Source organism: Alosa sapidissima, chromosome 6 (assembly GCF_018492685.1).
Source record: "Alosa sapidissima isolate fAloSap1 chromosome 6, fAloSap1.pri, whole genome shotgun sequence".
In the NCBI taxonomy this organism is placed as follows: Eukaryota; Metazoa; Chordata; class Actinopteri; order Clupeiformes; family Clupeidae; genus Alosa; species Alosa sapidissima.
In genome coordinates, this window is record NC_055962.1 from 24,125,983 (window position 1) to 24,150,860 (window position 24,878).

General features: G+C 45.4%; 1 protein-coding gene across 1 annotated transcript; it reads left to right on the top strand.

Annotated features, from left to right (window-relative positions):
- The first annotated feature begins 785 nt into the window (after positions 1 to 785).
- Positions 786 to 19,631, top strand: meis2b (Meis homeobox 2b). Its single transcript, XM_042094331.1, has 13 exons — positions 786 to 1,420; positions 1,580 to 1,809; positions 2,172 to 2,313; positions 2,608 to 2,658; positions 3,096 to 3,146; positions 3,331 to 3,477; positions 6,518 to 6,632; positions 12,265 to 12,404; positions 15,054 to 15,130; positions 16,256 to 16,314; positions 16,438 to 16,527; positions 16,783 to 16,886; positions 18,289 to 19,631. The coding sequence occupies exons 1-12, from the start codon at positions 1,403 to 1,405 to the stop codon at positions 16,839 to 16,841; spliced, it is 1,179 nt and encodes a 392-aa protein (XP_041950265.1). The 5' UTR covers positions 786 to 1,402; the 3' UTR covers positions 16,842 to 16,886; positions 18,289 to 19,631.
- Positions 19,632 to 24,878: the final 5,247 nt, after the last annotated feature.

The following is a 24,878-nucleotide window of genomic DNA, read 5'->3' on the forward strand; positions in this document are numbered from 1 at the left end:
GTAACCATGCAGCCGTACAGTAATGGTACCTTGAATCCCTTTCCCCCCGCGGTGAGCGTGCATGTCCGTTTTGCCGTTACGTTCTCTACCTAATTACGCAAACGGCTGATGTGGAGTACGCAAGTGAGAATAACAGATCTACAATCTGAAAACAGATCTACAATCTGAGAAAATGCAAAGGCATTTATATAACGAAATTAAGGTGGCAAGGGGACAGCTATGGATAACCATTATGCCCACTTCTTCAGCGCTTTATTTTACATTTGATGTATCAAGTGATTGTAAAATGATCCACTGTTCAGGCTTACAATGATTATCCATTACATTTGCTAATATATGTAGGCCATTCCATTTAACCATTTACTGATAATCACACCTTGAAGTTTATTCAAACACCCTAATCCTGCAGATCCATTTCGGTAACAGGCTACCGATAGCCTACATGAAATTGAAAGTGGGAATAATCCCGAATCACCTGGCATTGCATCATCAAATCTTGTAAAATGTGTGTGAGTGTTGGTATGACACTAATAAATGGTAATTGCCTGCTGGCCTATTCGTTTTTAGCGCTTTCTGATGGAAAAACATTCCACCCCTCATTCCACAATGAGGTTTCTTCGGTGTGTCAATCATTCAGCTCGTCCAATGCAAGCCACCGCTGGCTTGTCGTCAGCCCTGATCTCCCCTCTCACTCGATTTCACCATGGCAGGACTGGTTACACCCACCACGCTTCGCCTGCCTCCGTCATCAGCTTCTCCCGCCGACCCGAGACACATCTATTCTATAAGCACGCTCTCGAGCGACCCGTGAGCACTCGACAAGGTTCGCACATGTCGGAGAAATAAGACAGCGAAGGAGTGAGAGAGCGCGGAATGGCCACAAGGAATAGACAATTGGAGTAGTCTGTGATATTTTCTAATAGGCTACAGCTCACTCCTGATGCTATTGTCGTTACTTATACGGCAAAAGAAAGCGCTGTCTTTACTGGGGAATTAAGAGAGTGTACTGACGGCATTACTTGGAACGTCACTTCGGGCACTTCTACGTGAATTATCTTGACAGACACATTTCTCTGATTGACAGCCGACAAGTTACACTGGACTACTTGGTGCATTCTTCTCGGCCACTCCACGCGGAGTTGAGTTTCTTCACAGCCCTCCAAGACGTCTTGATCTTTTAAGTGCTTATTATAACTTAAGTATTCATTAGGCTTTTCAGCTGTGGAGAATATCGCACAAAGTCTTTGCACAAATATGATTTAATTGCCTACCAGTGTCATTTTGGATTAGTCTTGAGTGTCACAGTTGACTTGATCAAAGGGATTTCACTCTTCAGAAGGGAAGCACACCTTTCTTGTGGATACTGAGGGGAAGACAAGCTCTTGCCGTTTAAGAGTTGCGCATGCAGATGGCGCAAAGGGTAAGATCAGTTAATCACTTATTTCTGCACCAATGCAATGCCAGAGGTTATTTGTGTTTTTTCCCCCTTTACAGTATTTTTATTATTTGTTGCACGGGTGCGTAAATGCGGCCTGTAGCTTCTCAAAGTCACCACACCTCTCCTAAACTTCTTCTCCAGTACGACGAGCTGGCCCACTATGGGGGCGGAATGGACGGTGTCGGGGTTCCGACGTCCATGTACGACCCGCACGCTCCACGGCCTCTACCTCAGGTCCATCACTTGAACCATGGGCCCCCTCCTCACGCCAACCAGCACTACGGGGCCCACGCACCTCACAGCATCATGTCCAGTAGCATGGGCTCCGCTGTCAACGACGCCCTGAAGAGGGACAAAGACCAAATATATGGGTAGGTAGAGCGTTTTAATATTTATATCATAATATATTCTATATTATGTCACTATAAGATAAGCTATTCTTCAGAAAATGTTTGTTGTAGCCTAAACTCTGACAAAATTACCCACATCCCTGTTAAACTTTGATTATGCCAGGTTATACATTTCTGATTGTAATCAAGAATGTTTTTGGGAGTATACATATGTGGTATTTATTTAGGCTCATGTTGAAAATGAATCCAGCAGGCCAATGATTTATTATCTTTCAAAACTGTGCTGTTGTTTTTTACAGATTTATTTGGTCAAATTAAGTATATGATGAAAAACATTCCGTGTGTCCTAAATGTTTATGAACAGCATTATTTTATATCCATAGCCATCCGTTATTCCCACTGCTCGCTCTTGTGTTCGAGAAATGCGAGCTAGCCACATGCACGCCGAGGGAGCCCGGCGTCGCGGGCGGCGACGTGTGCTCCTCGGACTCTTTCAATGAGGATATCGCCGTCTTTGCCAAACAGGTCGGTGTCAGTCAAGTCAACGCACATTAATTGCTCTCGCCTGTTTGTAAATGGCTTGTGATGTGATAAGCACGCTTGCACTTTATGCTGCCCCTGTACTTTTAACTGGCATTGATCGATTGCTCCGCATGACAGGCATGCTGAGTGATTTATGAGTAATGTGTTTTCTTAAATTAAGCGAGTGCCCTGGTTTGATCAGTAAATGAAAACATGTGAAAATGTGTGTAATTGTTATGTGCCTAATTAGTAAATCTAAACACTGACATTAGGATGTACTATTTTCCATTGGTACAGATACGTGCAGAAAAACCGTTATTTTCATCAAATCCAGAGTTGGACAACTTGGTAAGTAGCCTAGCCTATTCTTTTGGCAGAATATGCATGCTGTCCTTGAACATAAATAAACTCATATGAGTGCTGTTCTGAGTGAAACAGGCTAGTTCTGGAACTGTGCTGTTATGCTTTATTCGTCATTGGAGGCCATGAAACTCTTTGCCTAAGGCAACCTTAAAGCACTCACTCAAGGAAACGTTTCCGGCCTAATGCCAGCTATTTAAACGAGAGAAAGCCATGCAAAAATAATATCAAGGCTTGTATATTTCTCTTCTAACTTTACAGTCTTTAAATATCATGAGCATATCGCCTAATATCATTTGAAAAATAGTTGGTTTTTTTGCGACGCTTCAGTGAGGGTGAAATTAGAGGTGCAACTGCAAGTCATCCACATCGATCTATACCAAAGCTACTCAATAATACTTCCTATTACTTCATTTTCCATTTAGATGATCCAATCGATACAAGTGCTTCGATTTCATCTTCTGGAATTAGAAAAGGTAAGTGGATGATCGAGGTATTTAACAACGATTTTTAACATCATAGTTATTTAGAAAGTCAGTTATTAAGACAATTCGTACGGATATGTTTGGTCAATTTCGGTTGTGATATGAAATCATAGGCCTATATGCATAATTAGAAATAGGCCTACATTTGCGTTTAAATTACAATTTTTTTTTTCAGGTGCACGAACTTTGTGATAACTTCTGCCATCGGTACATAAGTTGCTTAAAGGGGAAAATGCCAATTGACCTAGTGATTGACGATAGGGATGGATGCAAGTCTGATTTCGACGACCTCTCAGGATCATCCACAAATCTAGCAGATCACGTGAGTGTTCTTATGTTACAATATTGTTATAATATTTTTTAATAGTTTGTTTCTTATGATTTGGTGATATTTAGGCTTGTGGTGTTCCATCCGCTACTTTCTGCTCTTTATTTCCATTTAAGTGAATGTCCCCTCATTTTGCACCACCCTCTCAACATTTAAGTGCCGATATTGTAAAGGCAGTTTTATATCCCCCAAGGCCTATTTTCAGCTTTTATTTCTCCAACCACCCTTTTTAACAAATTAATATAATTTTGTTGTTGAGAAAGATTGTGTTAGAAACACAAAAGTAATTTAAGCTCTTGATGTTTTTTTTTTTTTTTTTTTTTTTTATCAAAGAGGAGATTCTGAACTATTTTAATTGTTACAAAATGTCTTCACTTTTCTGGAACCAACTGTATGGTTTCCTTTAACATCAATTTAAATGTGGCACCTTTAGGATAATTCTAGTGCTGGTGATAATGATAACATTGTCACTTTTAACAACTGTGGTGGTGGTGATGATGATGATGATGATAATGACGCTTTGCCTGGTGAAGGGGCCAGGTGGTGGGGCACTGTTTGTCCCTTTCTTCCCCCCGTCCTGCCCTCTTAAGGCTTCTGATGATCTGTGTTTTATTTGCACGTGAAAGCTGCATTGTCTTTGAACTGATTAGATTATTATTGTCAGTGGGGAGGGGGGTCTTTGTAAACACAGCGCACCATAGTGGGTCCCTTACTGTTACACTTCCCTTGGCCAACAGCCCTCCCTCTGTCACGCCGACAAAGGAACTCCATTTCAAAAAAATAATGAGGCTGTGTAAAACCTTAAGTGTTTTATAAGGTGTGTCTGACCACCTTCACACAGAAACACACGTGTCTGCAGCCTTGCACATTTTTATATTTACCTTCATAAGAATATTAGGAGTAAGATGTAGATGTTAGTAAGAGGAAAGTCAAGGTTTGAGTTTTTTTTTAATAAATGTCTTAAGGTCTTTCTAGAAATGTGAGGCTCTGTGCTGATCAACATGCTACGTGGAGAAAAAAAACAGACGTCACTCAGCACCCTTTCTGGTTCAGAAGCCAAAGAAATATTTATTGCCTTCCTCCAGGCCTCTGCCAAATGTCCACACACTCCCTCCCCTTTACTCTTTCCTGCGTTTGCTTTCAAAGACTTATTCAGCCGCTGAATCATGCGTGCAGTGGATCAGTGTGTGTGCATAGACAGAGAGAGAGAGAGAGAGAGAGAAAAGAAGAGAGAGACACAGCTGTGTACGCGACTGAGGGCCTGGTTGTAGTAGACCCAGGCCAGGGGGAGGGAGAGGGTTGTCTGTGCCTGATTCTGAGGCACATTCTCCGGCAGTGCATCATCCGCCTTGTCCTCCAACGCAATAGCTCATGTAGTCCTTGTAGTTCTGCACTTGAACCCCGGAAAAACATCTTTTTTATGGCTGACCACAACTGTGTGTGTGTGTGTGTGTGTGTGTGTGTGTGTGTGTGTGTGTGTGTGTATTTGGGGGGTGGGGGTCCCAAAGTACACTGAATTTATGTGTGTGCTTATGTCCTCTCATGATGTGGTGAGTGTTCACCAAGGCAGTTCGTGCGATTCTTAAGCTGATAGCCATTTTTACAACTCTGTGATGGCTTCATCCAGCAGTCTTTATGGCTGGCCTGTATTGGTCATCTTAAATCCAAAGGTCTCATCACCTGAACTCGCCGCAGCTGTCAATGTTGCTCCGTGGTCGTAACATAGTCCTTTTAGGAACCGCCTTTTCCATCTCATATTTACAGCCAGTCAGTTATCTAAACCCACTTTCTCCACATAAAAGTTTTGTCTCAGTAATCATCTAAAATGAGCTGTTCTAAGCAATCTTTTTTTTTTTTTTTTTTTTAGAAATCCTATTTGGTTGTTTACTGAGAGCTACATCCAATTTATATCAGTACACATTCAGCAATTTACACAATTTCCTTATTGGGTGTGATTCTTCTCATTTTTGTTGTGAGAGTGCAAATGAGCTTAATAAAGAGATATGGAGAAAAAGAAAGAGAGAGAGAGGGAGAGAGAGAAGGGGAGAAAGAGAGAGAGGTGGGGTGAGCACCTTTGTGGATGCCCCATGGAGACAAGCACACTGTTTTCTAATGAGGATCCAGTGAATGGCACGCATTCATGCCGTCTTGTATTGTTGCGATGCTTATTCTGGCAGCTCTCAGGGCCCCCTTATCTGATGGCCATCCGGCAAACAGCTGACGCTAAGAGAGCTGAAGAGGGAGGCCGACTGTTTGTCTTCGGCTTGAGCCCGTCTAAGTGCCCTCGCCCCTTTGCCCAGATAAAAAACCGCCGTGCCCAAGACAGGACAGCAGCATTTGCCGGTCAGACACCAGGCGAGAGGGAGAGACAGAGACAAGCAGAGAGAAAAAGAAGAGAGAGAGAGAGAGAGAAAAAGAAAGAGAGAAGTGACTGTACTGCTCTGTGCTGTTGATCCATCTCTGCTTCCTATCTCAACTCGTCTCTTGTTTCCGAGAGCCTTTTCGCCTTCTTGTGGCCACCACACAGCTGAAATCTTCTCTGGAGATCTGCTCCCAGTTGAGAGGAACAGAAGTTGAGCTTGGGGGAAAATGGTAACTAAATTGTTGGCTTGTTTTGTGGGTTGGTGGGTGATGGTGGCTGTTCTAGTCCTTTTAAGGCATTACCATACGTCACTCTGGGTGATGAGATTGTGTTGATCGTCACGCCTGAGTTTGATTTTTTATTGGTGGTGCCCTTGTGTACCGGCATCACTTCACTTGCTTTGTGTGTGACATCCTGGAGTCTTTCTTTTCTGGGCAGTTTCTCTTGACATCTAGTATAAACAGATGTGTAATGGACAACTCTAGCACTAGTGCTGCCATACCAAATTAGTCTGGCTGTTGAAATGATGCTGCAGTCTGTTTAAATGATGTTGAACTTTTGTATAAATGGCCATCCACAATGAAGACATCATTTTCTCTTTTTCATGTTGATTCATCCACTTGCGTGGTTGTGGCCCCTGGGGATCTGCTGGTGTCCATCTCTGCACCGTAGAACCCTGCAACCTGGAGAGATCTGGACGATGCACACTCAACCCCATCAGTAGGAACGCCAGGCCCTTCCAGTGGGGGCCATGCGTCTCAGAGTGGAGACAACAGCAGCGAGCTCGGTAAGGAAACAAATGTTTTGGGGTTTTTTATTTGCAGTTTACCTAGTTTTATGATAAATATCTAAAAAGGTTAAGAATTTTTAGTTCAGCTGACCCAATAATCAAGTTTGGATGGTTCAGTGTGTAGAAAAGGGAATTAATTAGTTGTTCTGGTTGTTGCTGTGCTATTAGGTGTGGGTTGTTCCATGTTTACAAAGTCATGAATTTATTATTCATCTGTCTTCTGAAATCACGTTTATGGCTAAATATAATCTGTGTGTGCTGGAACGTGGATGAATTCTAAACTGTGTGTTGATGCTGGTTTCAACTATAAACATTTAAACTGTGGGGATTGGCACTGCCTTGCTTTTTTTGAACTTTGACTTGATGAAACCTATCAGGATCAAAGTGCATGTTTTGGCCCCTTTTTGAAGCTGCCTGTGATCAAAGAAGCCAAGCTGAAACATGCCCTCACCATAACCCCTCCACCGGCTTTTGTTTTCTTCACATTAGCATTTCTGTTTTGTTAAGTGTGTGAGCTTACGGTGGCCAGAGGTTTGCTAATTAATTTCAACACCACTTTTTGCTGTAACCTCACCATTTGGCAGTGGAGGCTTTTGGCTCTTACAGTCCAGTGTTGTTGTTTTTTGGCCAAGGAGGATATATGGTTTTCTGACGTGTTTTTGTTTTTCTCACACGTTGCCTCAGTAAAAATAGAGTTAAAAGCCCTGTTCCACTCCTGGCCCATCAGGCAACAAAAGCCAAGGCACTGACAGGAACAATAGGAGGATGCTTTGCACGACAAGAGAAATTCAGTGGGAGAAAAGAATTGCGATGCACATTCTTTTTCCACACTCTCTCTCTTTCCCTCACTCTTTCTCTCTCTCTGTCTCTCTCCCTCTCTTTTGTTCTTTACCCTTTCCGAGGGGAAGGGGATCCTACCCAATATGTGTGCCGCTGTTGCACTGTAATTCATTGTCTCTGCTGTACAAAGTGCAACCTGCTTCTGTGGCCAGAGAAATGTGTGCTATGAAGGTATTCGGGGTGCTGGAAATGCGGACTATGCCCAGCAGAGAGAGAGGAAGAGCATGGGGTGAAAGGGCTTTTTTTAAACAGCAGTGGGGTGCGATGCTGGGTCCACGGCCTTTTGACCTGGGGGGGGGGGGGCGCAAAGGAGAAGGGGACAGAGAGTGACCCCCGCCAGGCCTGAAGGACAGGGACACTTTAAATACGAGTCACAGAAGGAGGAGGAGGGGGGGGGGGGCTAACCCCGGAATGATCAGAGGCCAGCTCGCCGCTCAGGGAGATCTGAGGCCGGCCAACCTGCTGCTTCTCCTGGGGCCACTTTGGCTTGTTTTCTCTCTGTCCCCACCACACCCCCCTTCATCTCTTTATCATTCAGGAGCTGGTCAAAGTAAACGCTTTTAGCATCGGAAGTGAAAAGAGAGGGGAAGGTGTGGCGGAGGGTGAAGGGGTAGGGGGTCGGGTTGACGCCAGCAGCCCTCGGTCGAGTTCAGAGGTAGTTCGGAGGGGGAGGTGGGGGGGGGGTGGAGGGGTAGGGGGTCGGGTTGACGTCAGCAGCCCTCGGTCGAGTTCAGAGGTAGTTCGGAGGGGGAGGTGGGGGGTGGGCTTCAAAAGCACCTGCTAGCGTTAGGGGGGCAGCTTTTGTTTTGCACACACACACGCATACACACCCGTGAGCCACCCACACCCTCTCTCCCCGACTGGGTCCTGTACTGTTAACAGCACCAGGAGGGAGAGGGAGGCAGTTTGCACTGGTTTCCTGGGAGACATGGTGAAGCTTCTTCCCATGGAAACCCCTTCAGTGGTTTAGCTGTGGTCAGTTGTGTGGTGGCGACTGTATCTATGGTTGCACAGCTCATCATCCCCCTCTGGCTTCTCTCTCTCTCTCTCTCTCTCTCCCTCTCTTACTCCCGCTCTCTCTCTCTCTTTCTCTCTCTCTCTCTCGCTCTCTCTCTCTCTCTCTCTATATATATATATATAATCTCTGTCCATTGTGGCCAGTGGTTTTTGTTTTACTAAAACCTCAGTTACATCATTGATCAGGAGGGTGTGTGTGTGTGTGTGTGTGTTTGTGTGTGTGTGTGTGTGTGTGTGTCTGTGTGTGTGTGTGTGTGTGTGTGTGTGTGTGTGTGTGTGTGTGTGTGTGTGTGTGTGTGTGTGTAGGGTGGGGTGGATGGGTGGTGGTGGTGAGCTAACGGGGCTAGAGCCATGCCAAACATTTTTGGTCGGGGGTCGCAGTGTCAGGAGGGGCAAAGGAATGCTCATCACAAAGGCCAAAATAAAAACAAAAGGGAGAAGAGTGAGAATTTTCCGCCCCTGCACACTCCTTTACAAGTTAAAAACTCAGATAAAGGCGACAGGAAATCTTTCAGCCCCTTTTTGTCAAGAGGCAGTTTGTTGAGTGCAGATTATAGCCCTCCTTCCAACACATGGTATTGCATTATGGAACCACAGACCATAGTAAACAAGCCTTTATACACACAGTGAATGCAGTGTGTGTGTGTGTGTGTTGGGGGGGTGGGGTGGTTGAGGGTTGAAGGGGTGGTGGCGGTGTGTGTGTGTGTCTGTGTGTGTGTGTGTGTGTTGTTGACAGAGTCAGGTGCATTTTTAGACCGTGCGCGACTGGCAGGATAATCACCCTATCTGTCACAGCCTGTGGCGTGAGCAGTGCGCAGTGTAAAGAAGCATCCCCGGTGATAGATTGAGGTCGCGACAAGCTCATTAGGCAGGCAGAGAGAGGGTGCGCTCGGCGCTCGGCGCTCGGCGCTCGGCGCTCGGCGCTCGGCGCACTGGGTGGCACTTATCAGTTCGGCTAGCCTCCCTCTGTCTCCAGGACATCTTGCCACAGGCAGCACAACGCTGCACTGCGTGCCATAGCCTCCGCCGCTGCGCTATCACTGCTACCTTCCCCTGCAGCCAAAAGATAACGGGGGAGGGGGGGGGGGGGGGGGGGGCAGAGAAGCCTCTATTTGATTTTTTATGACTTCTTAAGGTGGGAGAGGCCGCACAGGGCATCACTTTAGTGCTGTACACTTTTTGATCGCCTGAGACCCAATCTATTTTTTATCACCGCGGCATCACCATGCATGTTGTCCTGTGTATGTGTACCTTGAGAATAAGATGGGGGGAGCACAGAAGGTGAAAGAAGGGAAGGAACAGAGGAGGGGTGGGTGTGTGTGTGTGTGTGTGGGGGGGGGGGTGTTGGTGGAGAGCCTCTTTTCCATATCTTAGGGTGCTGTTTTTCTCCCCAAACTGCCGGGGGGCACAGTCCAGCCTTCCCCGAGGCAGTGGCACCCCCCTCTGCGTCACACGCGAGAGAACAGCAAAGAGAGAGATAGAGAGAAAGAGAGGGAGAGAGGGAGAAAGGGAGGGAGGGAGAGAGAGAGAGTGGACAGCCAGCAGGCCACGGGCAGGCAGGCTGGCTGTGGGAGCCCTGCCCAGCCGCCCCTTCCAGAGTGCACAGTCACACAGGCTGGATGGGCCCATGTTGCCAGGGAACAGTCAGAAGCGATTAGCGTTGGGTAGGATCTGCCCTGCGGCCTTCCCTCTCTGGAGCACCGAGAAGGGAGATGGTGGAGAGAGGGATAGAGAGAGGGAGGAGGAGAGGGAGAGAGAGAGGGAGAGAGAGAGGGAGGAGGAGAGGGGGTGTTACTGTGGCTCCTCTGCAGATGTAATGAGGATCTTTCTTCTCTCTCTTTTTTTCTCTTTCTTTCTTTCTGACTCTTTTTTTCATTGTTTCTTTCTTTCCTGTTTCCCTTTGGTTCTCTTTCTTTCATATTTTCTTTCTCTCTTTGTCTTTTCTTTCTCTCATGGCTGTCTTCTTTGAGCTATTGCCAGTTGGAAATTTGTTTTAACTTTGGTGAAACTGAGCTGTTCATGATAAGCAAATAATGCCTAATTTGCAGTGTACTTCAATTGAAAACCAATAGCTGCCAAACAAGACCCACCTACATAAAGTCAAACAAAACTCTCAGTTATCTGATCTGCTTTAAAATGTCAGATGTACTTTCTTGATATCCTGCCATTTTTAGTAACAACAGTAATGGTGTAGTTATATGCTCAGACATGGAGAATTGCAAGTGGATGTCTAAGGGCGATGCTCTCTGGCCTGTCCTTGACTTGGACTTGATTACACCATCATCCAGGCCTAAAAGCGTTGTCCCCCTCTCCTCCCCTCTCCTCTTCTCTTCTCTCCTCTCCTCTCTATCCCCATCTCAAATCCCCCAATGCCCCTATTGCCCCAGCCAACTCCGCCCCTGCCGATTTGAATGTCATTATTCATTAGCTGCAATATTTATGCGTGAATATGGTGCATATAGGCGCCCTTTGATTGATGCATCCCCAAAAACAAGGAGACATGCCAGGGTGAATCTTAAGAAAAGTAGGGTTCCTGTCACGCCCTGAGGGAGGAGTCTCTCAGATGCATTATTCACACGCCCTCCAGGCAGGCTTTCAAGGCATCTACACCCTCAGGGCAAGAAAAATAACCATGACTGTTAAAAGTAAATCATCTCTGCTGATGCACAATTAATGGTGGGATGGAGAGATAGAAGGAAAGATAGAGGGAGGGAGGGAGGGAGGGAGGGAGGGGGATGGAGGGATGGATGGAGATGGAGGGTCAGAAGGAGTGAGGTTGTTCACGGTCGGGATGAAAGAAAGGAAGCCTGAGTTTAGACAGACCTCCTGTCTGGATGCAAGTCTCCATGCAAGTTTCCCTGCTGACATCAAACAAGGTCAGGTGCTAAGCAGAGTGCTAAGGGAGCAGACCTGTGAAGGTCTTTCAGATGTTGCCCATACATGGGGAGTTGAGAGGGAGAGCAACTGGGGCACAAAGCATACGTTCTGATCCTGTGAAGCGTCTGGTTCCGGTACCAGTCCGGCTCAGGTGTGACGTGGATCCGGCAGCTCACCAGTCTATCCCCCACGGGCTCATATAGGACAGTGCAACAGCAGAGGAAGGCGAGTGTCTTCGCCCATAACAAGCAAAGCTGTGTTGTTTTTCACCGCTCTACACCATCTCATTAGCCTCTCTCTGTGTGTGTCAGTTATTTATTTATTTGTTTATGTTTTTTTCTTTCCTTCTTCCTCATATTCATCTTCTGCTTCTTCCTTCATTACACATCTGAAGAAAGCCCTTTTTCGCTCTCTCGCCATCAAGCAACAAGCGAGGCATCGCACATCAAAAATTCCCTTTATTATGATCCTGTTCCGAGTCTTACACGAGGCCGCATTATGTCAGTCGCTCAGGCTCGACGTTCATTACCTCGCGTCAAACACGCCGCTCACATTGAATTAATAAGACGAGAGTGTGGAGCGCTTCCCATCGCACTCTCTCTCTCTCTCTCTCTCTCTCTCTCCCAGCTCTCTTCATCGCTCTCTTCGTACGGCTATACAGGAATGGGGAAGGGGGGGGGGGTTGGATTGGTGGAGGAGGGATTTTCACGTGTTGTGTTTTTTTTTTTTTTTTTTCGTGGCGCCCTCGCGACTTGCTGGGCCCTTCAGTGTCCATTTGCCGTGATTTGGAGTGATGGCGCCAAATCAACGGGGGCATTCCAGAGGTGACCTCTCTCTCTCTCTCTCTCTCTCTCTTTCACTCACTCTCTCTCTCTCCTCTTGTTGTCTACCCCAGGAGACGGTATGGAGAACAGCTTGGCATCGCCGGGCACGGGCGACGAGGATGACCAGGACAAGAAGAGGCAGAAGAAGCGAGGCATCTTCCCCAAGGTGGCCACCAACATCATGCGGGCATGGCTCTTCCAGCACCTCACGGTAAGGAGGAGAGCTGCCGCACAGACGGACACTGTCTGTCTCCATTTTAAGCCTCTTTCTCACCTCACCTTGCTCTCTGTTTCTCCCTCTGTATCCCCTCTTTCCCTCCTTCCATCAGCTATTTGGTTTCATTCTCCATCGCTGTGCCTTCTATTTCATAAATCTTTCATTGTCATTGCTCATCCTTTTTTCTTTCCTTTATCATTCCCTTTCTCTCTGTCTGTCTCTCTTTCTTCCTCTCGTCCATTAGCCTCCCTTTCTCTCTGACCTCCAGCCTGACGTGTTCCTCTCTGTCACTCTCGTGGCTTCTGCCTCAGTGATCTGAGGGAGGGCTAGCGTTAGGACAGCGTTAGGACAACGCTATCTATTTTTTCGTTTCCCTTCCTCCCACACTTATTTTTATCACTGCAAAAGGACCCCTTTAGGTGCTCTAAAATGATGCCTGGAGCCGATGTTCACATCCTTAAGAAACTACACACCCCTCACGTGAAGTGTTAAACATCCACACTGCTCCCAAACGCCTACCACCCATGACCACATTACCCCCATCGTCAACAACAACACAGTACATCCTTTTATCCGCAGAAACATAGCACTCGTTCTCCCCCTTATTTCCTCTACTTCCAGGTCCCTCTACCCCCCCCCCACCCCCCCCCCCCCCCCTCTCTCTCTTTTTCCTGGAGGACCCTGCTGGCCTTAGATGTTTTTGCGAGTTGCCTTGAATGGCACCGGGCCGTTGAAAGGCCCACACAGGTCTCGTATGCCGCATTAATTCCTTCCTCTTTTTTTGCCTGGGCCCACACCTTTATATTTCCCTGTGAAAAGAGGGGGTTAATTGAATTATCCCCTCTCTGTTCCCGGCCCCTTTCACTCTAATTTGTTAAGCAGGAGTGTTTCCCATTGCAGGGTGTGTCGCTGAAAAGTGAGTGAGGGGACTCGGGGCTGCCCCTGAATGGCGCGCTGCAACACCCAGGCGATCAAGCATTCATTTGGGCTGTAAGAGAGAGCTGAATGGAGTGGGATTACGTTTTGTCCAGCTCCACTGTGAGCTACGGGACGAGGGTGGTGGTGGGGGGCTGGGGGGGCTTTCAACATATGGTCTTAGTGCTGCAGCTTTTGTGGCCTATTCTGAGGTTCGGTCGAAAGAACTACACCCCCCTGTCCCAACCCCAGCCACTACCACCGGTCCCTAAAATAACCCCCAGAAAGGGCTGAAAAACTGGGGTGTGAGGGAGTTTAGATTCAGGTTAACACCGTTTTAACTGTTGGGTTTGTGCCAAATATTCATGGAGGTCTCCTCCACAGTAGAAGTAATGATAATGAAGCATGTGTAACTGAGATATTTACAGTGATGCAAATTAAATTTCGCTTGATAGACAGAGAGAAAGAGAGTAAAATGTAGGCATCACAAATGTGTTCTTTTTTTTCTTTCCTGACTTTCATTGCATGTCTCGTCTTATACATTTGGAGTGTTTCTCTAAATGTGGTTTCTGGCTTACAGAATCAACATGAGGATAAAATTCCATCTGTTTTTACAACCTCCATCAATCAGTTACTTAACACACTCTTGTTGAATGTTCCTTACCTCGATCACATAAACACAGCACTCCAACAAATGCTGAGAAAGACACTGATTTGGTGATCAGATGGAGTGGTTTGTTAGGTGAGCTGCCTCGGCGTTGGTGGAACTCTCTGCGGTGTTAGTGTAGTCGCCGGGGTGCAGGGAAAGGGGGTGGAGCGTAGCATCATCCATCACTCCAGTGACAGGCTCCAAGCTGGGAGGCCATCATTAGCGGCAGAGTTGGGCTTTGTCACCCTCTGTGTGTGTGTGTGTGTGTGTGTGTGTGTGTGTGTGTGTGTGTGTGTGTGTGTGTGTGTGGGAGTGAGAGAGAGAAAGGCCCCTGTTTAAAATGGAGTGCTCAGAAGCTCATCCCTCACCGGCAAACGGCAGGAGGTGGCTGCGGCCCTGACAGCGCCCGAAATGGGCGCACGCCCACGACCCTGTGCTCGGAACACCGTCACCTCTGTCTGCCATCTGCCACCCCCAACGCCCCCGAACAACCCCCCCACACCCCCCTCTCACACACACACACACGCGCACACACACACACACACACACACACACACCACCGTCCTCCCTCCACCCGCCTCCCCAGTGTCACACAAGGCTCGGGGGCCAGGGGGGCCACAGCAGGGCAGGCCCCATTCGGGGCCCCAACAAAGGCCGCCATTGTCCTCCCATTGTTTTTTATGTATCATTCGTCAAATAATGTCAAATAATGTCAAATAATGTCAAACAATGCCGCGCACTCTCAGCCAATGGCACGGCGGGGACATGGCCAGATCGGCGGCAGGCATATGGGAGGCCCGGAGCGAGTTATGGAGACAGAGAGAGAGAGAGAGCGAGAGAGAGCGAGAGAGAGAGCGAGAGAGAGAGAGTGCGGATAGAAGCCTGTCATCGGGGCCACCGATGTCATTTCCTGAGACCCATTCTCAGCTGCCAAAGACTCGGTTTCAACTCGCTGCTGCGCTGATTGCTTGTTATGCTTTTGTGGGCCAGAACTTCATTAAGGAGACATTTCTGTTTTAGAGAGGGGAGGTTTGACATTGTTCTTATGTGGTTCTCCTCTTCTTTTTGGCCCCCCACAGCACCCGTACCCCTCTGAGGAGCAGAAGAAGCAGCTTGCCCAGGACACAGGGCTGACCATCCTACAAGTGAATAACTGGTGAGTGACCTCTGAACTTGTGACCCTGCCTTCACAGCTAGCCTCCTCCCATCCCTTGCCTTCTTGTCTTTTATCAGCTTTTATCATGGCACACATTCTCCAGCCCCCTCCTCACCCACCCGCCCCCACACACACACACACACACACACACCGTCAGAGTCAAAAGGCAGTGTCACCGCTGCTACATAAGCCTCTTATGAAGAGGTCACTCACAGACCAGAGACCCGGATATCTACGAAGCTCCTATCAGTGATACTGACAGAGATTGCATGACATAGCCAGTGGGTGCATTTCTGAGGGAACTCAGGGTGTTATCTGGAAATGCCTGAGGAACTGGTGGTTATGTTGAGTTCCCAGGCAGAACAGGAACCCATGGTGTCATGGATATTTTCACCCATTGGGTTGTTCTTATTACTGGTAAAGGAGTGTCTGAAATGATCATATCATTGAGGAAGGAAAAAGATTAGTTAATTAGTTTAATGTGGTAGTATATAGTTACCCAAGCAGAGAAGACTGTGTTTAGACTCGTCAATAATAAATCAAATTATCATATCAGACTTTTTCTATGAGAACATTCACCTTAAATTCTCTTTAGTGATGGGTTTTATGAGCTTGTAATGAATTTCCTTTTGTAGGTTGAAGGCTGAATAGTAAATCACGCTTCAAAATAAAATCGTCAGATAAAACGCCAAATTAACCGTAACAACTGTATGTATCAGTCGGTGATAAAGCACCCCGTAATTTCACGTAGCATTAAAGAAAAACTGCTACGGTTGAGTAACCTTTGTCAAGTCTTCACTGAAGTGTCTGTCCTCTGGATCAGACGCAGTATGCTCTTCCCCTCAGAAAATGAGTTATTTGAGGAGACCATCAGCTGTCTAGCCCTCAGGCCATCAGTGCGTTTAATAATCATGTTATAATGTTAGCATTAAGCTAAGTTCACTGAGGGTGTCATATGGCAATACGAAACGTCTGTGTCTGAGGCGCTTTCATCCCAAAGGTCTTAAGGTAGCAAATCTGCAGTTGAAGCAACATTATTCGATTGACATTAAAGATTTTCTACACAGTGGTCGGATAAATAAATTGAATTGTGTGACTCAATAATGTTTTCTTGTATCTCTCCAGGTTCATCAATGCCAGAAGAAGAATAGTCCAACCAATGATTGACCAGTCCAACAGAGCAGGTAATTTCTTTTTTTTTTCCAGTAGTAACCCACTCCACTGGCTTCACTCTGTACTTCTCAGACGTTCTCTGCAAATACCCAAGTCTGTATTGATTTTAATTCTGGACACATTTACTCGTCCAGTGAGCCAGGGATCAGCTTATAGCCCTGACGGCCAGCCCATGGCGGGCTACGTCCTGGATGGCCAGCAACACATGGGCATTCGACCAGCTGGTAAGATCATCCTTCTTTACCACTCTCAAACACAGTTTAAGCTGCAGTCCTAGATTATAATCAATCACACTTCTTTGTCAAATTCACCAAATTCTCCTAACGTTCATCTAAATGTAGACCTATTGTGTGAAATGATTGTGAGTGCTAAAAAACTCCTTTGATAAGAAACTGTACATGCTAAAAGCCTTCTTTATAGTCATCAGGATCTGCTGTGTGTGTTAACTCTGTGCTCCTCTGGCGGTTGTTGTCCTGCAGGGCCAATGGGTGCCATGGGGATGAACATGGGCATGGACGGGCAGTGGCACTACATGTAAACCCTCCCTCAGCCCTTTCCAAGCTTGACGTGAGGACCTGGTGGAGTACGTATTACCTCAATTCAATTTCCAATCTCCCTAGCATCAGCATTGCCCTCTCCCCCCCCTCCTCCTCCTCCTCCTCCTCCATCTATAACAGCTTTCACTCTATTCCTTTTTCCATTCCTCCCTATTTCTTTCTCATCTCATTTCCTCCCCGTCTAACGCTCCCTTTTTTCTTTATTCTGTGTGGGCACACTCTACAATCTTATTAAGAGTCTGGTAATCCTCCCTTACGCCACCCCCCACACCTCCAACCACCTTCACCATGAGTACCACCAACACCCCCCCCCCCCCATCTCTCTACCATTCTCTATCAGCCGGCTCGGCAATGCTGACAGTTCACAAATCAAGACGTATGGGCCGCCAGAGGCACCGGGGCATGGAGAATTTTATTTAATACCCACACTGCACTGCTCAATGAGCCACACTATAATGACACTTACCTTGATTAATAGGGCTCTTTATATGTAAATAGGTGCTGCCTTCGCTGTGGCTCCCCCACCCTTTGCTCCTTCCTGTTCCCGGCTTCTGGTGCTGGAGCTAGCGTTAGCGTTAGCACGGGTCTTCCTGCTGATCATAATTCTCAGCGCTCGCTAATGAAGTCCCGAAATAAGCGGGAGAATGCGGCATGGGGCCCCATTTTAAAGTGGACCCATAGAGACATCATGTGCTCAACCTGGATAAATGCAGACTAAATCATTTTCGCAGACGATTGAATCGGGCCGCTTTTATTGGATTATCATTGACCAGTTACTGTAATGGCCTCGTAAGCGGGGGATGTTTTGCGCTCCTAATTTCATCTTTGGCAACACCATATGCTGATTGTGTCACTAAATTATCGCAATCATTAAATGTGGTGTTTTGGCATAATAGTGTATGCAGTGGCCCATTCAGTGATGGCCTATACCATGCAGGACTGACTTATGTCTGGTAACATCTACAGATTTGTGTTTTGCTTAGACAGTTGGACTGCAGTTCCAGGTCTGCTAATTAACTGCTATCTCATGCAATAACCAGCTAGCTCAAGCATTACATGAATACACCTGTGAAGAAAAAAATATTTTGTGGGCTGTTAACCTCCTAATAGTAATTGTGGTGTAAGTCATACCACCCATTCTACCACTGATATCTACATCCTTGCTTATATGCATCCCAATGCCATCCGTTCACAAGCACACAAGCATGTCTATATACACTATACGGCCATACACAGCATTATTTGGAAATAATTGTAGCAGATACTGAGTATATGTCCACTGTCATATGAGTCGTACCATGCGTCAGGCAATGTCATATGTGTATTTACAGTATACTATGTGCATGGTCTCTGTACTTACAGTAGAACGTAGAACATTAATGGTCATGGAGCAAAGTGTCTAACTGCTGTATTTCTGTTTTCTTGCAGGTGTCTGCAGTTCCCTCAGGGAAAGCTCCTCCCTCCATGGCCAGTGGTCCAATGAGAAGCCCGATCACCTTGTCACGACCTCCGACCTCCACTGATTCGACCAAGCTCACAGACAGTCACAGTCTTCCTGGAGCACGACAACAGACTTGACCCGTGTCCCCACTTCCACACCCACCTCCACCTCCACGTCCACGGACCACCACCGACCCCCCCCCCCCCCCCCCTCCAGCCTCTACTGAGCCCCGTCCTCACTGTCTCCTCCCTGGGCCCAGCAAGAGGACTCCCTCCCTCTCTCTCCTGCCTTCCTGCTCGCCTTCCCATGCTCCTCTGGACATCCACAGCTACAGCAGCAGAGAGCCCAGCTCGTAGCAAAATGTGTACAAATAAAAAAAGACAGAAGACTTTTCACTATGAAAATATTCCTTCAGAAAAGAGGAATAAAAGCTGAGATGACCTCTGGTGATTATTTGGAGATGGAGGATTTCTTCTGGTTTTTGTTTTTCCCTTTTAAATTATTTATTTATTTTTTTACGATAAGATGGAGCACGAGGACCAGAATTTCCTTGCACTTTTTTTCTTGACCACAGACCAGCTGACACACAGCGAGCTCTCTTTCTTTCTTAATCTCTCTCTCTCTCTCACACACACACACACACACAAATTATACCATGAACACACATGCACACACACACACACACACACACACACACACACACACACCATCACATTACTTTCTTAAGGGAACCACTGTGGAATACAAAAAGAAATGCCCCTAAATTTATGATAAATGTTCAAGTGATCTGTTTCCCTTTTTTCTTTCTTGAATGTGTATACAGTATATTGTTTGTAAAATATAATAGCCCTTAGAGTTTCTCCCCTCCCACCCTGACAAAAGGACTGAAGTCAGACTGAAGAGATGGCCATTTACTGTTATCTCAAGATGACCTTTTGTGAAACTCTATTGCCCCCACACAGGATTCACAATTCTATTTTGATTTTGTTTGGTTTTGTTTCTGTCTTAAAAATGTTATAGACAGATAATTGTGACAGACAGGGTAAAGATGGACAACGTGTAGATAGCTTGGGCTAGTCATGTCAAAGAGGACAAGCTTGAGAACTCCTTGAGAATTAAAGTAAATGGTGAAATGCTTGGGGATGTGTTAGAAGTATTGATGTAAATTTCGATCCAGTCAATCTAGTTTTATTTTATTGTTCTGTCAGGTAAATGTTTGTTGATGTCAACTCCTCTCCCCGTCACTGTACACGCTCTTTTTATTCTCCCTCGGCAAAGAGAGTTTGTCTTTTAAAAACATATTTCTATGAATTCATCTGTGACTTTTTCTCGTAATAAATACTTCGTTTTTCATACCAAGGGTATCTGTTGATGTAAAATGAAATGTTGGTACGATTTACCTCATTCTAAACATTAATGCATTAAGATATGCTTCCGCATTGTGTTTATTATGTTAAGGCCGGGTTGAAGGGGGAAATGGCGCACGACCATTTTAGATGTATAGGCCTAATACGCTCATGGTAAATTCAACGTCGCCCATATATCTAAAAGCACAATGTCAAAGCGTAGCCTAGATAACAAAAACGTTTTCTCTTTGAAAATATATTTAGCCTGTATGAATTAGGCCTACATTGCCTGGCCATAGTGTAACAACAGCAGTATTTAAATGAGGACAAACGGTCCATTTTCCAACTATTTTTCTTTGCTTTGTAAAAAAAAAAACATCCACACAGGCGGATTTAAAATTGCAAGGCCCTAGTGGTTTATGAAGATCACTATACGGAAAAGTTTTCCGTTTCAGCAGACTGCTTGTACGACTTAAGATGACGGGCGTGACGAATGAGCAAGGCGAACTAAAAATAAGACTCAGTAGGCTAGACTAGCTAGAGCTTCAAACTTAACCGAGAAGAACACGTCATTTTACATTCCAGTCATCTGCGCTTACTGTTCATAGCTTAGGCTACTGTAGCCTCCCTACATTACATGGACTTATCCCTTTTAAAATGTGGATTATCCAATGTCGTGCAGGTTATTTTACAGTTGTAAATATGAGATAAAACTAAGCTTAAACAGGATAGGAAAAATATAATTTAGTAGAGAATAACTCCACGAGGACATTTGCCTGTGGTGTACAGGTTTTCGGGTATTTTGGCTTTTCAGGTTGAATTGCCCCACATTTCCTATATCTTCTCCACAAGGTAGAGGGTCAAAAAGTACCGCAGTTCGGTGATCATTTATCAATGTCAGCTGCGTAACGATCTTCTGTGCAGTATTGATGAGAGGAATTACATTAGCGCTAAAGGAGAAACCCATAGGCACAAAGAAATGTGCAATTACGCCAGGCCCCATGTCTCGTGCATTTTCTCCCCTATAATACAATTATCTTATTTTCTTTCTTTCTCATTTCTCTTTCATTTTTTTCTTTCGGTCTTTAATTCCATATAGACCCAGTTGTAGTCTCAGTTATTCCCACGAATGAAAAAAAGCGCAATAAAAAATGTAGAATTATATTATTTTGTATTTTTAATAATAATAAGAGAAAACGATCGTACTGGTTAAGCAACATTGAGATTATTCTCAATTTTAAATACCATTCAATGCCATATGTTTTCTTTTCCTTTTTTTCCAAAACGAAATGGCATGACGAATTCAAAGTTATAGCACGCGTAATTACCCCTAGGTCTAATGTCACATCATATGTTCGCTACATCCAAGGCTATACAGTGAGCCTTGCAGACAAAAATAGATAGGTCTATGTTATTGTTTCTAACAACGCTTTTTTATTTTATCCTTAAGATTTGCAGTTTACGTAAAAACTATTATAACAAGTTAATAACCCGGTGCTATACATGCGCCTACAATGACGAGCATTTGTATTAATCATGACCATTATTTTCTCATAATTATCATAACGAAGAGGAATCTAAAGATAATACATTTAGATGTAAGGGGGTATGGATGGGTGACATTAAACCACAAGCAAATAGGTCTGTCTTTATTTCTATCAGATAGCCTGTATTTTTGTATTATTACAATGTATTTGAGACCAGTTTTTAAAAACTGTCGTTTGCTAAAAATGATTCTTATACCCTGAATATGCCTTACAAAACCAAGAGCTTAATTTTGCAGTAAAATCATTTTGTAATTCCGAGATGACATGAGTGAACTGTCTGCTGCACCGTGATGGAAAGCCCTTCCCAGAGTATGCTATTCGAGTGTATTCCGTTTCAGTGTAATGCATGCAGGCTATTTAGATACACAAAATCTCAAAGTATGGCCTCGGTGGCGGTGCCGGAGATAAATTTGTTTTGAAGGCTGCCGGAAACCAGCGCATATCTAAATGAAATATGGGTCATCCTTCCCGCAGTATACGGAATCACGTGGGAGCAGCAGTCATCTTCGGAAGCTCTTGCAGTCACGGGCGTATAGAGCGTGGTGAAGAACACTGACCCTGTCCGTGTTGTCAACTGCCTGCCCGTGCGATGCATGTATACAAAGCAATCCATCAGTCATACGGGCAAGTATTGATCATGTCTTAAATGTAAGCTTCATCATTTACTTATTTTTGTCTTATGCAGGAAAAAAGTCCTGCTTTTCATTCCCTCATTTTCTTCATTTTTTTCTTTTGAGCATTTTTCATCTTCTTGTCTTTCCTTTGATCTTGTAATTTTCAATTACTGTCATTCTGTAAGGTCTGCTTATTCAAATATGCACGCCAGTCCAAGTATGTCCACTTGACTGACAGAAAGTGTGTGTGTGTGTGTGTGTGTGTGTGTGAGAGAGAGAGAGAGAGAGTGTGTATGTGCGTGTGCGTGTGTGTGAGACAGAGAGAGAGAGAGAGAGAGAAAGACAAAGTGAAAGATGCTGATACAGTTATTCCATGCAATATAAGACACTAGTAGCGAGTAGCTTTGGAAATCTAAGTCAAACCCACAAAGTAAGACACTCCTGCGTAAATGGACAGCAACTAGCCTACACAATTAGCCTAATAACCACAGCATGTCATCACAATATCCGCTGATCATATAATTGATAACTACTGACCTGCCAACGCCATGTAATTAATGCAAAGACAGTTTGCAGGTACTGTAAAGATGACAGTCGTTTAGAGAGAACACCTATATACCTACACCTACAACACACATCTCCATTTTGGAAATCTGAGTGACGGGCCCAGTTGAAACAGCTGAGTCGAGATTGTCAAACTCAATCTGCGCTGTGTATATCTTATTTCCTCCTGAATCTCAAGGCAGTCGTTTGGCGAGCTGGAATGCAGTCGATGGATGTTTATTCCCCTCAGTGCTATGGCTGTCTGGGAGCGATGGCTGTTTAAATTTGGGATCGGGGGCGAAAAAATCAGGTGGAGAGGCTGGCGCTAGGGAGACCACTCGTCAGATTTATTTACAGCAATACGTGCGCCAGGGGGTCAGGGGGCAAAGTTGAGCAAGGGGCCAACAGAAGAGCTTGGTGGGTGCTTGCGCTGATCGCCGCGTTTAACGTGCTTGGAACCCTTGCGGCAGGCTTTCCCAGAATGTCATGATAACTCTTCTGATACCCTGTGCATATATGTATATGTATATGCATATGCGCGCGCGCGCGCGCGTGTGTGTGTGTGTGTGTGTGTGTGTGAGAGAGAGAGAGAGAGAGAGTATGTAAACATAAGGGGCTGTGACTTCAATGACTTCATTCTGGAAAATTAGCCCGAGGAGAAAGAAATATACTTGCACTTCAAAAGTATTTACTTATATAAAATGTCCTCATGTGAAGATGAGGTTTCTTCATATGGAGGACAAGACGATAATTTAAAACAAGCTCAAATGGCCTCCAACTATACCACACATATATGCACCATCACCAATACCAAACGAACGAAACAAAAACAGTCATAAAAACAAACAAACCATCAAACAAAAATGCAAACAACCAAATTAAAAACATGTTTGGATGGCATGAACCCAGTGTTTGCTTCACTCTGGCGCAACCACATTTCACTTCCAGTAACGATCAGCTGGAGAAGGATCCGGACAGTCACGCTGGACAGTGGGCTCGCAGTACCGGCCTGAGCGCGCAAGAATTGAAGTGACACATGTCGGTCCAGGTTTTTTCACCTGACAACTTTATTTTCACTTTTCTACAGATGCCTGACAGCCACACACGCGACTCTTGGCGTACATCGCGGGGCTTCTGATAACTGCTTCTGACGGCTTATTTACTTACAGCGCACTGATTCTGTGAACAACTCAGATGCTTTTTTTGGAGTGGAGGTGGGGGTTGGGACCGATTTTGTGTTTGTCATGTCCATCTTGAGCAAAACTTCATTTTGTTTCTGAAGAGTTGTGCCAGGACATCATCCGCTACCTCACTGATTTCACTGTCATCCAGTCATCATTATTTTCAAAGCAAAACGTCACCTGAGAGGTACTGAAATGTATTCGCAGTTGCTAGGTGTTCCAGTCTGTCTTGTATTTGCATACTATTTATCCCTGTTGGTAGCTTCAATGGCACCGTGTTCGAGTACCTATTTATCAAGATATGTTTACATTAGCAAGCAGGGTAAAACCTAATTGCTACCATATGTGAACCTGTTTAAACGGAGTATGTGTTGACAAATTAGATATCGTGTATCAGTACAAATTAATGATAAATTATGGTTCAAAAGGTCGAGCCCAATATCCACAGCTCAAGCATGACTTTAATTATAAGACTATTTTGTTTGGTTACAGCTGTCAAAAACACTTACACTTTAAGATGGAGGAGTATTGAATGTGAAATTAATTCAGCATTTGAAGCATCATTACAAATCTAATTGTTTATTCTGGCTATTCACAGTTTACAGCCCACCTACTTCACACAAGGACTTGAAAACAAACATTGCTCAGAAATAAACAATCGCAGATGTAAACCTTGCTAGTTTTATTCACACATAATTTACTCCACATACAACCATCCAAGGGCTCTTGCACAAGCACTCCATGATGTGTGGTGATATTATATTAAAAGGGTCTATCAATGAAAATAAGAAATACTAAAAAAGATGGCATTCTAGCTAGCCCTATCGGGATGTGGCCTTGATCTGGCCCTGGTCCGGTGTGGGGCCCGAGGAGCAGGGGGGCAATAAAGTGGAAAAAGCCCCAGACGTAACATAAACTCACTCAGGGGCCAAACCGAGACGTGACCTCTCCCTTTCCTGTCCTCCCCTTCAGGTCGAATGTGAGCAAGCCAGCGAGCAAGCGAGTGAGCACAGCGAGTGTATGTGTGTGAGACCTCACCCAAACATCTGGCGCTGGCCTGGGAATAGCTGACGGTGTGTGTGTATGCCTGTGTGTGTGTGTGTGTGTGTTTGTGTGTGTGTGTGTGTGTGTGTCACTGGGGGGAGGGAGGATGGAGTGAAGGAGCTGGAAATGTGAGGGGGCATTCAAAGGTAAAGGAGGCCCCATGATAAGGGTGGGTTGAGGCAGAGGACATGATATCAGAGTCAATCAGGACCACTCACGGCCAGCACCCTGTTTTTCTCCACCTGTAAACAGGAGCACAACTACTTGACAACAACAAAACACACGACCACATGTTATACTAA